The sequence below is a fragment of the Lathamus discolor genome, chromosome Z, assembly GCF_037157495.1.
Source record: "Lathamus discolor isolate bLatDis1 chromosome Z, bLatDis1.hap1, whole genome shotgun sequence".
NCBI classification, from domain to species: Eukaryota; Metazoa; Chordata; class Aves; order Psittaciformes; family Psittacidae; genus Lathamus; species Lathamus discolor.
In genome coordinates this window covers 55,296,472-55,312,195 of record NC_088909.1, presented here as the reverse complement: position 1 = coordinate 55,312,195, position 15,724 = coordinate 55,296,472, and the positions used below count along the sequence as shown (strand labels likewise).

The 15,724-nt window shown below is 42.6% G+C and overlaps 1 protein-coding gene across 1 annotated transcript in view; it reads right to left on the bottom strand.

The window, feature by feature from the left end:
- SVEP1 (sushi, von Willebrand factor type A, EGF and pentraxin domain containing 1) overlaps nucleotides 1-15,375 on the bottom strand; it is a 128,669-nt gene extending 113,294 nt beyond the window's left edge. Inside the window, exon 1 of the mRNA XM_065661517.1 lies at nucleotides 14,781-15,375. Within this exon, the coding sequence (XP_065517589.1) occupies nucleotides 14,781-15,305 (525 nt within the window). The 5' untranslated portion in view covers nucleotides 15,306-15,375. The remainder of the gene's footprint in view (nucleotides 1-14,780) is intronic.
- Nucleotides 15,376-15,724: the final 349 nt, after the last annotated feature.

Sequence of the window (15,724 nt, the reverse complement as noted above, 5' to 3'; positions counted from 1 at the left end):
ATCCTTTTAGCTTGTTAGTCATGGCCTCAAAAACTGCCTGTGGTTCCCTTCACCCTGCTGCCATCTACAGATTTCATAAGGATCATTCGTTCCAATACTTCACACAAAACATCTGTGATTCAGTAGTGCCCAAGTGAGGCCATGCCCACAGATACCCACTCACTTCATCCTTCCAATTTGACAGTGCTCCTGTGCTAATTACTCTCTGAACATTTTTGGTTTTGGACACAAGCAAAGCACTGGCAAAAATGTGCTGTTAAGATGCTATGAACTAGAAACCACCCTATGGAGTGACCACTCTCATAATTAGCCACAGTCTGTAAAAGTGTGAGTAAGTATGGGACCACCACCAATCTCATCCTTGCCATAAAGCAGGGAATTGTGAAGAGGTACTTTCTCTTTCCTGTGTGAATTTACCCAAAAGTAATTTGCATGCTGACTTTCATCTTGGTAGCATGAAAATTACTACCATGTTTATTTAAATAATAGATTCTACCATGCTACAAATCAATACAAAAGACCACATTTGACAGAAGTATGAACAATACTCCAAAAATCATGCTATTGTCTGATGAGTAGTAAATGTATTTAAGCCAGCTTTAACAAACATGCATTCCAAAAACGGAGACAAACTGAGTTGAGTAGTTTTATTATGAAATCTTTAAGTAAGACTTATTGAGTAAAACTGTCAGCTCAACCAAAAGCTTACAAAAGCGCAAAGATACAGCAGAGATTTTACAGCCTTTCCCTGCAAGACCATATTTCAGGACAATTTGATTTTGATTTGGCAATTCACTGATTTCAGGTAGATACTAAACAAAAATAAGCATACACACCATAAATCCGAGAACTGACAATTGGCATCATGGTCTGAAAGACTGCCAAGAAATGTTTTGCTGTTGGGCTTGATTTTATTACTACTTGTATGCAAAACTCAAAGGGAATGAAACCAAATTCCCTTGCAGACACAAATACCCTTTACAAAGCAAACCTATTTTTCCTCATGTTGCTTAAGTGGAAATCCAGAATAAAGTGAAAAACCACAAATGAGCGGAAAACTCAAGTGAAAAGAATCAGGAAGATGGAGACAAAGCAAAAGATAACATGAAGACAAATAGCAGGAAAAAACATACAAACGCTTCACTTGTAAATGCATCCTGAAAGGGATGCTCTAAGACAAGTACCATCACAGGCAGAGAGCGTAGTGCTATTTATAATTAACAGATATAATTGATGTGTTTAGCATTAACTGTGCTCTTTTAAAACAAAATGTAAGCAACTTACACGTCTGTGTAACTTCTTAAGTATCCAGGCTGAAATGCTCCATTCAGGATATTTGTCTTAAGCTGTTTCAGTGAAAATGCCTTTTATTTCAAAAAGCAAGATGAGGAAAAACATATGTTCCATCCATACTTACTTGGTTTTGGCAACTGTAGCATCTCTGAGCTTTGCAGAAGGAACTTCCAAACTGCAAATCACATTTATAACAAAGGTGGAAAAATAGGCCCCTAATATATGCAAGTTGTGGAACTTGTGTAACTGAGGAAGAAACCACAACTTGCACAAGACTGAGAGACATAATGGAGATTGCCAGTGCAACTCTCTTAAGATCCCACCTATGTTCAACTTGCTCTAGCAGAAGATGATTTCAACTCATAATTATGTTGTAACACATATAGAAGGCAGAACAAAACTTAATTTTGGCAGGCTGTGGCTTTGCAATTTCAGGAATATCCTTTCAGCACTGTTTCCCTCTGTGCAGTGCACGAAGCTGCACAAACTGTTGATGAAGGTAGTGGACAGCATTACACATTTCCCTAGTTTTTCAGCAAGTGATACTCATATTAGTCAGCAGTCAAACTTCTGTATTTCCCCTAAACGCAGGGACGTGCCTGCATGGCCAATGAACAAACTAGCTTGAGCCCCAGTAGTTGAGCCAGAACAACACCGATCTTAGAAAGGACTATTTAATTCTAATTAGTAATTTATCAGGTATCTCTGCTTTACAGAACGAGACTGCCACCAATGCCCTCTGAAACTGCTGTGCTGAGTACAGAAACTACATGTCTTTCTGTGCAACTGAGAAAGGTTCCCTGGAAATAGACCTCAGGAACAGTAGCTTACCAAGTCCTCTTAAAAGATGCAGGTCATCAGAATAAGTGGGAAGCACCATAAGAAGACCATTTTTGAGTGGCAAACACCCTTAGCTACATGACCTTGAGATAAAGCAAGCAGCCAAGAACTTTTCTGTCCTCTGCGTCTCAAAGGACAGACTCTCTGGGGCAGCACTTCTGCCACACACAGGCACAAACTGAGTAACAGGTGAGAGTGCATGAAGCTGTCTTCTCGCTACCTGAGGACTCAAATATTTGGGCACCAGTGGACCAAGTAGAGAAAAGACAGATGAACAGGCAGAATTGCTACATGTTGCCCCTAGGAATCAAAACAAAGCCACTGAACAGCTTGGCCCTCATGTCTTGCAGCTGTTAACTCTAGACACGGAATCTCTGCTGTATAACAGCAAAGGAAAAGAACAAGGAAAGAAAGAATTCATTCAACATTTGGGAAGGGAAAAAGTAAGACACAAGTCTACTCTTACATCACCTGTATATGCCTGGTAGTCCACTCAATGTTTTGTTTCCTTCTGTGAAAGCACAGTGACATAAGGGATAAGAGACCATCCAGAGCTCCCAACAACCCAAGTAACAGCCTGTACTGCCCTGCCTCTTCTCTCCAGTATTTGTGTGGCATTTCACATAATTTTTGTTTCCTTTAACCCTGACTCATGTTCCTGTATTTCAAGACACAGCTCTCCTTCCTTCTCCAGAAAGTCATTTTGAATGCCACTGGTTTCCCAACAGAAATTTCACATATTTTAAAATGTCTCTTCACTTAACCCCTAAGTTTATAAGCATAGAGATGGTTTCATAAATTTAACTAGTACCCATTAACTTCATGGACTGCATCTGCATAAAGATGAGTCTTTTTCATGACAGGATTCTGCAGCCATTTCATAAATTGTCAGGTTCTTCAACAAACAAAGCTTAAAAGCATACTAAACAGTACTCAAAAGGATCCTGAGGATCTGTTTCTTTGGTATGAATATCCACATCTGCTTCCAATTTTACCACCAAATGAAACTGAGCACCAGCCATAACTCAAAATAAGGTGCTAAATGACTTGTTTAATTGAGAAAACAGCCCATTTGGTCCCTACTGTAAAGTAATAATAAAGGATAAGTACAAACAAAACAAAAAATTAATGCTATTGATGATTTTAAAGAAATGCATGGGCCACTAGAAACACCTTGTCTTTGACTTGTTTAGTACTCATTTTCTTGTCTACACTTCTTTCACAGGACTGATAGGTCAGTTTCAGTAATCCTCCCAGATCTTAAATAAAACATTCTTTTCACATTAGCAAAAACTTACTGCCATCTGTATTGTATTCAGTCTCTGTTTAGTGTGTACAAATACCTGGCAGGCTTGCCATTTTCTCTGTGCCAATAACAATCCTTAGAATAAAAAAAAATGAAGTCTTGTGCAACAAAAAAGTTGTCCTACAAAATCCTCTTCTAGAAATTCACTATGGTAAGGCAAAACAAAGTCCTATCAGCACAGTCACAAAACCAGCTAAACATCTATCTTCCGTGGTTTTAATACAGCATTTGTAATACAAAATCAGGGGATGAGTACCATCCGAGACAAAAGAATTCTTCAATCACTTGACAGCCACAGCAATGATGTCATCAAAGTACTCTGTTATTGCCTCAATTACATGTTCTGTATCTAATCTGTACACATTTGATCTTGGGTCTGACCTCTGCCCTTACCCAGTGTTTTGCTATTAAGGAAAATTTCTGCTATTCAGAACTGGCAATTAATACATTTGTCTAAAGGGAAATAAACTGTGATGTGCTAATCTGTCTCACTTTACAAACTAAGCCTTAGAAAACGTGAGACAGAGCCAGGATTCTTGCCAGGAGAAACCTGCACTGAAAGGTTTAAATTGGAACCTAGCTTTCAAAATAACATTATCCAAGCATTCATCACAAAAATTACACTGCTCCTTGTATACCTTGTAGGGAATACACTACCTAAAGGCTACAAAGGGAATGTTATTTGTTATAGCTCACTGAACCTCAGAAGTGAAACAGAAAGCCCTCCATTAAAGAGCCATTCAGCTCTGCTATAATAGTAGACCACTTAAGACTAAATTTCTTTTCACCCTAGGAATTACATAAAACCTACATGCCACAGAATGAGTAGAGGGTCAGGATCACCTCCTTCAACCTGCTGGTCACTCTCCTTTTCATGCAGCCCGGTGTACAGTTGGCTTTCTGGCCTGCGTGCGTACACTGCCGGCTCATGGTAAGTTTCTCATCAACCAACATCGCCAAGTCCTTCTCCGCAGTGCTGCTCTGAATTTCTCCTCCACCCAACCTGTAGCTGTGCCTGGGATTGCCCCGATCCAGGTGTAGGACCTTGCCCTTAGCTTGGTTGAACTTCATGAGGTTGGCACTGGCCCACCTCACATGCATGTCAAGGTCCCTCTGGATGGCATTCCTTTCCTCCAGCACATCAACCAAACCACACAGCTTGGTGTTGTCAGCAAAGCTGCTGAGGGTACACTCAATCCCACTGTCCATGTTGCCAACAAAGATGTTGAATAAGATCCCAACTCAGATCCCTGAGGGGCACCACTCTTTACTGGTCTCCAGCTGGACATTAAGCCATTGATCACAACTCTTCACGTGCAGCCATCCAGCCAGTACTTTATGCACAGAGTGGTCCACCTACCAAATTGATGTCTCTCCAATTTAGAGACAAGGATGTCATGCGGGACAGCGTCAAACACTTTGCACAAGTCCCGGAAGATGACATCAACTGCTCTGCCCCTGTTCATCAGTTCTGTAGCACCATCATAGAAGGCCACCAAATTGGTCAGGCAGGATTTCCCCTTAGTGAAGCCATGCTGGCTGTCACTAAACACCTTGTTGTTTTTCATGTGCCTTAGCATGCCTTCCATGCATGGAAAATCTGCTCCAAGATTTTGACAGACACAGAGGTGAGACTGACTGGTCTGTAGTTCCCTGGGTCTTCCATTTTCACTTTCTTGAAAATAGGGGTTATATAGTTAACTATATATAATATAATGTAATTACTACTAAACTTATATTAAAATGAATAAATTATACCTCATTAGCATCACAGAATCACAGAATCAACTAGGTTGGAAAAGACCTTTAAGATCAAGTCCAACCATTACCCCAGGACTGCCAAGACCATAATTGTCTAAATCATATTACCAAAGGTCTCATCTACATGATTTTTGAGCACTTATTAAAAAAACCCTAATGTCTAAAAAAAAAAAAAAACTAACGAGAAATGAGAAATTAATGAAAAATTAATGAAATTTGTTATTGACAAGAGATTTTGAAATTCATTCTCAATTATGCAAAAACCACAAAGAAAGTTAGAAAAGGATAAAAGAAATGAGAAGCTAATGAGAAATTAATCTCTTAATTTCTCATGGACAGCTTCAGAAGTGGATCTGCAAGTCACTCACACACAGAAATGACAATGTAAATCTTTTCGCAAAGTTTCTTTGCTTTCTTCCTTCCTGCAGGTAAAAAATTCCAAATCTGGCAGGAAATTTTGTGTAAATAAATATTCTGTAAGAAAAAAATAAATCAGTACTGGGACGAGCCATAGTTTTTGGTGGAGATGGGGCATCTTATCACTGAATCCCAAGCAATCCTAAGGAAGCTGGTCATCTCACACTACTGCAAAGTTAAGGGATGACAAATACTGTTCCACTTAATCATGCTACAAATGTTGTTACATAAAAGACCTGGATATACCTCCTTTGCACTCTCTCTAAAACAGCAAAGCTCTGATTTCACAACCTTTTCTTTTGGTCACTAAACACTCCTACTTTCACTGCTCTGCTCAAATAAATCTTATCCTCTCTTCAGGTTTTGTGACCCCTTTCAGGAGAGCAACTAAGAAATATTCCACAGTTGAGGTTTTGGTTTCCAATTGTTACCTTTCACCACTCTCTTCTACACTGTTACAGAGCTCTAGAGAACTAGCTGTTACCTACATAGATGAAATTAACTAATATAAAAGCTCTCCTTGACTACTCCCCTAGCAGGAACTGCACTTGCAATTCAGGAAAAAAATTGTATCTATAGGATCAATCCGGATCTTTAAATAGTACTAGATGTAATAGGCTGTTGAAGACAAGAAGAAGTTAAAAAAAAAAGTTATTTAAAATACACCTATTTCATGTTAGACTTGTATTACAATGATTTTCACTTCAGTTAAATAATGTACTAGCTCTAGCAATTATATTCTCATGATTAATTTATTCAACAATTGTTGGGTAATCAAAATAATTTCCTTAATCTATGCATGTATCTTTTAATCTTTCCTATCCTTCTCATCCTATCTTCAACCTTCATCTCCTCCTTCACAGTGTCACCCTCTCAGCATGTAGTTATCTTCCACTTGCCTTTTATCCTTTTCTAACTTTCTGTGTGTTTTTTGCATAATTGAGAATGAACTTCCCAATCTCTTGTCAGCAACAAAGTGCAAGAATGCTAGTACATTTTTGTGGTTTTTCTCAGCCATACCACTTACCTTCTAAGCATCTCTAAGTAGATGCTGTGAGCATCTGAGTGGATGCTCACTAGGTATGACCTGAGTAAGTCTCACAGCTGAGTCAAACATCCTCACTCTACAAATAAAAGCAGAGGTATAAATGCCAGGCATGCTCATGGCCAGGAAACATAGGGACATTTCATCTGAGGAAAGGCTGACAGATCTTGTATTGTTCAACTGGAAAAAAGGAGGCTTGAGGTCTTCTTATCCATAACATAAATACTTACTGGGGAGGGAAGTAAAAAAGACAGATCCAGATTCTTCTAATTAGTAGCATGAGGGAAGAGGCACAAACTGAAATACCGTAAATGCCACTTAAAGAGAAGAAACAAGGGTGATCAACCACTGAAACTAGGTTTCCTGGAGATGCTGTGGCATCTCCATACCTGGAGATACTCATATTGCAACTGCACACAGTCCTCAGCAATCTGATCTTGCAGGTCCACTTTGAGCAGGGGGGTTGGACCAGATGGTCTCCAGAGATGCCTTTCACTGATTCTATATTTTTGTGATATGGGAGGCACGCATTTGACTTCCGCTTCTTAGTATTTATTATTCACCTAACCTTTTTGCCTCTTTCTGCAAACCAATCAGCATAGATACTGCTTGTACTGCCTGAGCTACATTTTCAATTAAGTACTGTTGCACAGTTGAAAAGTGCCATTTCATGCATTTTGTATGTCTGAAAAATGAGTAAACCATTCTTACCTCAGAGAGCAAAGCTGTGCACTCCAAGTCTAAGAAAATGATCTTCACATTACAAACTGTTTCTTCCCCCCCCCCACCATCAAGAAAGAACCTAACACAACCAAAAACCATTGCCTTTGCAATGACAGGAGCTACTACACAGAATTTTGACCTACACACTTGTTTCACACAAGTGCCAGGAATGCTGGATCTGATGGCTTGAAATTAGGTGGCATAAAGTTTTGAGCTCTAAACTAGAACAGAATGCACCTTGTTTCCAGGAAACAACATGAGTATCTTTCCATTTATATATTTATACATATATTCATAATCTTCTGTTACTCCGAGGTCTTCTAAATAAGACATTAAAAGACAAGGTATCTATGTACATAGCCATTTCCTCAGTTCTTAGTGCTGTACAACCTTTTAACAAGTTTATCAGCACTTTGAAAAGCTGCTGGAAGCCTCATATGCTGCTATGCTCTGTGTTGTGTTCAAAATATTTCTTGCTAATAGATCTCAGTTTGATTTCAAAAATTTAAGATTCTAGTTTTCTTTGTGTGTGATCAGTTCCCATCATTAATATAACCAAGACGTTACTTGAGTTCTCTAGTACTGTTCTGGTCTTCTGATAATAATAAAAAAAGGACTCAAAAATATTTTACTGAATACGTAATTAATCTTCATGCATTTTCAGACAGAGCACTCACACCACTATTTATTACTGCATCTGCCAAATATTTGTTTCTTTTGTGTTTGTTTTAAACATTCATTACTTTAAAAAAGCAGGAAAAAAGCTGAACAGAGTAATTAATTCCAGAAGGAAAACACAATTCATGACCTGGCCCATTTACTTCCAGCTCTCACTGCTCAATTATCTTCTAAATATCTTCTTTTGCTCCAGGACTGCTAGAATTGAGCAACACAGGCACAAAGCTATCACTGATAACAGCTGTCCCAGACCAGCGGGGGGATGTGGGGGGTGGGGGGGTGGTAGTTCTTTTGGGAGAGAAATAGTACAGACAATTGGACTCACTGTTTCACTATTTACACTGCATGGGCTCATCAGAGTGCCACAGCCCTGAATGTTAAAGCTTTGATTCAAGGAGGTTCATCTTCCTGCCTGAGGTTACCAGAAAGACCCTGAACCAGAGGGAACATCATAATAATAACAGCAGTTTTTGTTTTGGATTGTGGTAACACCATAGAGAACTAAGCAGCTCAAAGACTTGAACATGGTCCTGGTCACCTGAAGAGCCAGCTGTTGGTAAAGACAACGGTACTTTTAATTTCTACACCTAAGACGGTCAGAAAATTCTGATCACCACAAACATTCTGTCTTGCCTGTAAAATCTTACTTTCAAATTCCAGTAAAAAAATGGAACTGGATGATGAAGCATAAAAATGTGTCAGAGAACACACAAAATATAATGCATACAGAATATTAATGCTGAAGTTCATGTCAGGAAATACTGCTAAATATGATGTACGGTGCTGGAAAGTTCTTCCTTCTCCTGTCTAAAACTACATACATCTTTGAATTCTGATCAAACTCACAATAGTGCAACAAGCAATAAATGTGCATCTCAAAAACTGAAGAACAAAAAAGAGAACTGTAACTTTAAGTTCTTTTGTGGGCTGATATGCCATTCTTAGAGCCACCAAGTTGCATGAGCGAACTCCTTGGCCAGGAGTTGTGCAATAGTGCAAGTATGGTAACTTGAATGCCTCTGAGCCAGGTTTTAGTAAGCCATAAACTCTGCATTAAAATATTGTACACCGTTCCATCTGATAACAATTCTTTTTATACAACATTTTGCACTGCTGCTACTTATCCCTACTGCTAGTATGAACATATTGTTGGAGTATATTCAAGGTATAAAAACTGTGGTTTGGGAGGGCACACAGTCCAAAGTGTTAAAAGAGTACTGACAAGTGACTTTTTCAAGCCATGAAAAACAATTCTTTAAAAAGCAATGAAGAACAGAACACTCACTAGCACATTCTGCCTTTTTTTTTTTGACTGGAGCTATCATGTTCATTGCTTTCAGGGATACTGAGAAAGAAGAACATGGAGAATAAGGGAGAGGAAGCAGGTTTTTAATTCAGGGTCTAGTGTCAGGAAGCATTATCTATGTATCTGCAGCTTCCTACATACTCAACGGAGGCTGAAACACTGGAGTAAAGGGTTTCAGCACACCTAAATCAGAACTGCCCTATAGAGGCACTGCACAAGGGGACAACCCTACCAGTGGTCTCTACTGGGACACAGGCTCCCAGAATGAGGCTCTTCAGCCTGTGCCTGAAGCCAGGATGTTGCTCTTTTGTACCTCACACTCATGAACTCAGTTTGTCCTGTTGAACTGATGAGGCAGAAGGGTAGGCAGCAGTATCCTGCAGTGCTTCTTGCAAGACATGTATTTTAGCATTTAAAAACTAAATTATGCTTAAGTTAAAGGGAAGATAATAAATGAGTAATCTGCTAAATACCAGACCTCCAAATCACACACTTCTGCTTAGACCAAAATGCAGGGCAGAAGTTTTGGAGCACAAACAGATCAATTTCCAAAGAATAAGTTTTTAACCAAAGAAAACATTATCCCTGCTTACCCCAAGTATGATGCTACACAGAACACTTTCTGCCTGTCCTGGCCAAAAAGCCATATAAAAAATGAACTACTTAATAACGTCTTAAAGTAGCACCATTTCAGGCTAGGCCTAAAGACAATGAACAATGTGCAGATGTGTATCTTGCCTCTGACCCTACTGTATTAGTCTTGTGAGCAAATCCTATGCAGGACTGCAATACACAGGACAAGTACTTTTCACAAACACTACACTGATTGAAAGTGGTGATTTAGAGCTGACACTAATGATGGCTGACAGGAACTCCACTCTCAATTTGCTCTGTAATCACCAGCTACCAGGTCTGCAATTTCAAAGGTGACCACAGAGGTAAACCAGGTTGACTTCAGCTTTTTTCACTGTAATCTCTAATACAGACTCCAAGGACATACCAGAACTTAGAGAGGCCCACTGCTGTCAACTAGTCAGCTAACTCTAACTAACCTAAGCCATCACCAGATATTTAGAGCTCAACGCCAGAGACAGGCCAGAATCTGCTGCTCTCTCATCACTAGATGCTGATTTTGCAGAGGTCATAAGAATAAAAATCCATACACGCATTTTGGGTAAACAGACAACATACATGATTTTAAATGCTCAGCTTGTCAATAGCAGGATAGTACTTTCCTCAAATAAAAAAATTTAAACCACTCATATGTTAAGAAAAGGGTTTTCAATTTCCATTGCTTCAACTATTTTTTGTTTTAATTTCAAAATGAGATTCTGAATCTGAAAATGCATTGAAATCAAAAGCCAATTATCCCAGGGGGTAACAATGCTGCATCCTGTACTTTCTGTTTTTTTACATGAAGAAGAAACATAGCCACCATTACTTACTTAAACAAGCATTAAATAAGCATTAGAACTGTTTATCCTAAACTGATATGTGCTTACATTCTTTTGAGGGCCTTTTTTTTTCATGTTTATTAACTGGATGACAACAGAACACTGAATTTGACATGCTGACTGGCCATTCCTCATGCTACCTAAAGATCAGATTATATACAAAACCCAGATTGTTCACGAATCAATCATCTGATTGTGTAGGTGCCATGACAGATCTCACACTTACATACACCACTGACTTCAGTGAAGATGAATTACAAAAACAAAATGCTCAGCTTTTTAATGCAACAATAATTACCAAAACACAGAGCAAGTCTACTCAGCTACTGCTTTGCCAAGCTATTCAGAACAATGGATTTGTCTCTTTAAGGATGGCTGTACACCACCTCTGACTTCAGCTCAACAGCAGTGCACACCTACAACTTCCAAGTTAGTTCTTAAAAGAAATACTTCCCATTTTACTTTCAATGGAAGACAGAAATAAGCCTGTCTTAGAAGCAAGGCTATGATTATTCTGTCAAGAGGCTGCCACAATAAGTAGTTTAAATAATTTCTGTTTTCATCTTTTCTAGCCACAACAATCAGTGCAGCTACAGGATGTTTAAATGGTCCATCAATAAAGATGGCACATCAACCCTGGCACATATGTAACTGTGACTCTTCTGTGCTAAGACAAGAACAAACCATTAAACTTCCAGTACTGTATGACAATCCATCTTCTCTATTTCACGATGGATCTGGCAACAAATGCATATCCCTCCCACGAGGCCCAGTTGGTGTTGTTAGCGATGATTATCTCTCAGGATCAGGAGCTCCAATCCAGATGCCTACAGCAGAGAAATTCAGTGCTTCACACTACTGAGCTCTTTGGGCTTTAGATGCTTTCATTAATCAACCAGCAGCAGAAACATTTGCTCAGACCTGTTTGTACTTTCTTCAATTCTGCTTCAGTTCTTCCTCGCTGTCACAACAGCTCTGCACCTTTCCATAATGCAATAAGCAATCTGTCTAACATGAACTGCACGTAGTCTGTGCTGTCCCACCAACTTACTATGTGAGAAAAACATGAAGCCAAAGAGTTTTGAATGAGTGAGCTTAGTTCTTTTCCCCTTTCTTAACTGCATTCATGTGCCTTAAAAGAAAGACATAAGCTCTTGCTAGCTCAAGCGTGGCAAGAAATCCCAAATGGTGTCACAAACCTGAACACTGATAGCAGTTCAGGTTTCCTCATCAAGGTGCTGTGAGTTGCCATTGTCTCTCATAGTACATCCTTCATATTTCTGTGCACATCATAGAATTTGTCTTTAATCTGCTGGATAGGAATGTCACAGCGTGGTCCACGGGGCAAAGATGAGCATGGAACGTTGTGGCAAAACACAGAAACTCTGCAATAAACTTCTCTGAGAAGCACCTTTGGAGAGGATGCAAGACTGCACTGCCAAGGAGAACTCCCTTGCTTTTTGAAAGATGGACATTACATGGATGTGCCCCATCTTGTCAAACTCAGTAGCTCTGCTTTCAGCGTGGTGCTAAATGAATGGCTTTGCTGCCACAGGTTCTGAGACAGCAACTGCTAAGTAAATCTTTTCCTGTTCACTGATGTTCCCAGGTCAGCCACAGACTGGCCTGATGACCCTGCAGAATTCACTTATCTCTCTGCTGCTGTAATTTCCATAGAACTGTCACAAAGTTGAATTAATCACTTTGAGACCTACTAATGAAGAGTGCTGCACAACAACTAATGTGCTGGGATTATTCTAACAATGCACTTTCCTTCATTTTCTGTTACTATAACACATAACTGATACTATTTTGTAGAGTTTGTCATGCTTTGCAGATACTTTTGGTTTTGGAAAAGAAGTAGAATCCTGGTTAGAAGCAGAAAAAAAACCCATTAAAGTGTAATAAGAAAAAAAGAGACATTTCAGGAAAGTACAAGAAATAAATGCAGTTGTACCAAAAGACAGTTGAAAACAAAGGACAGCAGTGTAAGAGTCCAGAGGGAGCAACAATTTCGTTATTCCAATAGTAGTATTTTAAACTTAAACCAGTAATTTTCTAGTGTCTAGAAAGAAAAGCATTCGCTGAAGCTGTAACTTGTCTAACATGAAGATATACTGAACTAAGCCACAGTCCAGTGTCTTTAACCAAGAACCAGCAAACACCCTGAAATTTAACCTTGCCATTCTATCTCAATTCTCCCTGCCACCATGCAAATATTCTTCTTCCCACATTCTTAAAGAGACCACAGTGTAAAATGGCAGTGACGCTATTGTACCCACAAGGTTTAACTGGGTTCATAAAACTTAAATTGTAGGTTCCTGAAAGGACTTTTTCTTTATTCCATTTCAAAGATATGATTAGTCAAGACTCCATATCAAGAAAACAGACAGTATTTCTTGTCTTTTGTCTGTAATGGTTATTTTTAACTCCTATCATTACCTTTTTCACACAGCACCCCAGGGATGGATCTATATTAAAACCTGACTTCATAGTGGAATGTCTAATACAGGGATGTGTTTTGCTAAAGCAGGTTTTCCATGGGTAACTCTGAGCACAATGGCCTTGCTTTTCCTTGCCAAATGTGAAGAAGCAAATAACCTTTGCCAATTTCATATGCCCAGCACTGACACACCTCTTGCAGTCTCACTCATCTACTCCAAGTGAGAGAACAAGATGTTTCAAGAGATGTACACCCAATGCTCAGCTACAGCACACTACCAGAAATTAAACGTAACAAAAAAAATCTGCTTTGGGAATGCTCCGGAAGGCTAAATGGCAAGGGGCAGCCCGGTTCAGCCTCATAAAATAACTTCCAGAGTAGACTGGCTGTCCACAAGCCATCTACTGGGAAATCTCCCCAGCATGCTCAAGTGCCAACACATGCCCAGGAGCTGCCGAGACCAAGTTTGTGCCACAGGACAGTATAACAACACTACAGATAATTGTGTTCCAGTTTCTAGAAACATTCCTGGACATGCTACTATTAATTGGTATAGTGCACAAAGCTTAAGGGCACCTTTGTCAGTCATCAGCAATTAAAATAGTCACCTGGCATCAGTGTGTAAATGTGTCTGATTGCTGACAGCTATCAGGCACCAAGTCCCGCTGCCAAGAAGCGAGGCAGACATTTCAGATGCCAGACCTGACTCATATATATATCTTTTGAAATCGGGACATTGGCTCCATGCTCCTTCCAAGAGTGAATTTCACACATTTTTTTGCAAGGGCAGCAGAAAATATGGGAGCCGCAGGCAAAGATGGCACAGCAAGACAGTGACTAGTTGCCCTGACCAGACTATTCTACGTCCCACACCACACCATTCCACATCCCACCATACACCCCTTGACACTGACCACCCTCACACGGCATGCAGAGCCACACTGCCATCCCACACCTGCACGTCACACTGAGCACCAAGCCACCATGCCTCCCCACCCCATGCAACACTGCACCACATACCATGCTGTGCTTCCCCTCACCGCTCAGAGCTGGGCACTGCACACTCTGCACCTCACTGCACTGCACCACAGCACCAGCCCCTCACCTCACACCTCACCCAGCACACACCTCCTGAGCCACCCGTCCCTCACCTCACCCCAGCACACACCTCACTGCTCCACCAGCCCCTCACCTCACACCTCGCCCAGCACACACCTCACTGCTCCACCAACCCCTCACCTCACACCTCACCCAGCACACACCTCTCTGTTCCACCAGCCCCTCACCTCACCCAGCACACACCTCTCTGTTTCACCAGCCCCTCACCTCACCCAGCACACACCTCACTGCTCCACCAGCCCCTCACCTCACACCTCACCCAGCACACACCTCTCTGCTCCACCAGCCCTTCACCGCTCACACCTCACCCAGCACACACCTCACTGAGCCACCAGCACCCCCAGCCGGACGCCCCCCGCCGTCGCCCGCCCGCCCGCCCGCGGCGCGGGGCTCACCGCCGCCTGCTGGAAGGCGCCCTTGGTGTAGGTGCCGCCGCCGCGGTAGCCGATGGCCGGGATCTCGCGCCCCAGCAGGGCGCACTTGTGCTGCTGCGGCCGCCGCCGCGAGATGTAGTCCACGCGGGGCACCACGTTGCTGCGCGAGGAGAAGGTGACGATGGCGACGCGCGTGGCCGCGGGCACCACGGGGAAGTCGGAGAGCAGCTTCTTGACGAAGCGCAGCTCGCTGAGGAAGTTGGCCGGCCCCACGCTCGACGACTCGTCCACCAGGAACACCAGCTCCAGCCGCCCGCTGCGCGCCCGCAGCCGCCGCACCTGGCGCTTGAAGGCGCGGCCCAGCTTCTCCACTTTGCTCTCCGTCGTGTCGGGCAGCGGCGGCCCCGCCAGCGCGGGAGAGGCGAGGCTGGGGGCGCGGGAGAGGGCGCCCGCAGGGCCGCCCGCCCGGCCCTGCGGCGTGGACGGCGACAACGACAGCGACAGCGACAGCCCCCCCAGGCAGCACAGAGCCACCAGGGGCCACATCGCGGAGCGGCGGGCGCGAGGACACGCCGGCAGCAGAGGGAGCAGAGCGGGTAGTCGCCCTCTGACGCCCCACCTCCTCGGCGCTCTCCTCGGAGGGGCGGCCTACCTCCCGCCAGCCTCCGCAGGTACCCGCGTCCTTTAATCCCCCCGCGGGCCTCCCCCAAAGCTGAGGCGCTGCCCCTCGCACGCCTCTCTCCCGGCTGCCCCCCCTCGGCCCCTCGCCTTTCGGTAACAAGTCCCCTTCCCCGCCTTCCCGTCCCGCCCCAGCGGGTCCCGCACGCCTGGCGGGGCACAGCCCGTCCCCCAGGGGGGGGGGGTGGTGGGGGGTGGTGGTCACTGGAAACGCTCCTAGCCGGAGCGGTGCTGGGCTCGGGATAAGGGGTAAAAGCAGGAGCCCTCCGTCCCCGCAAAAGCGAGGA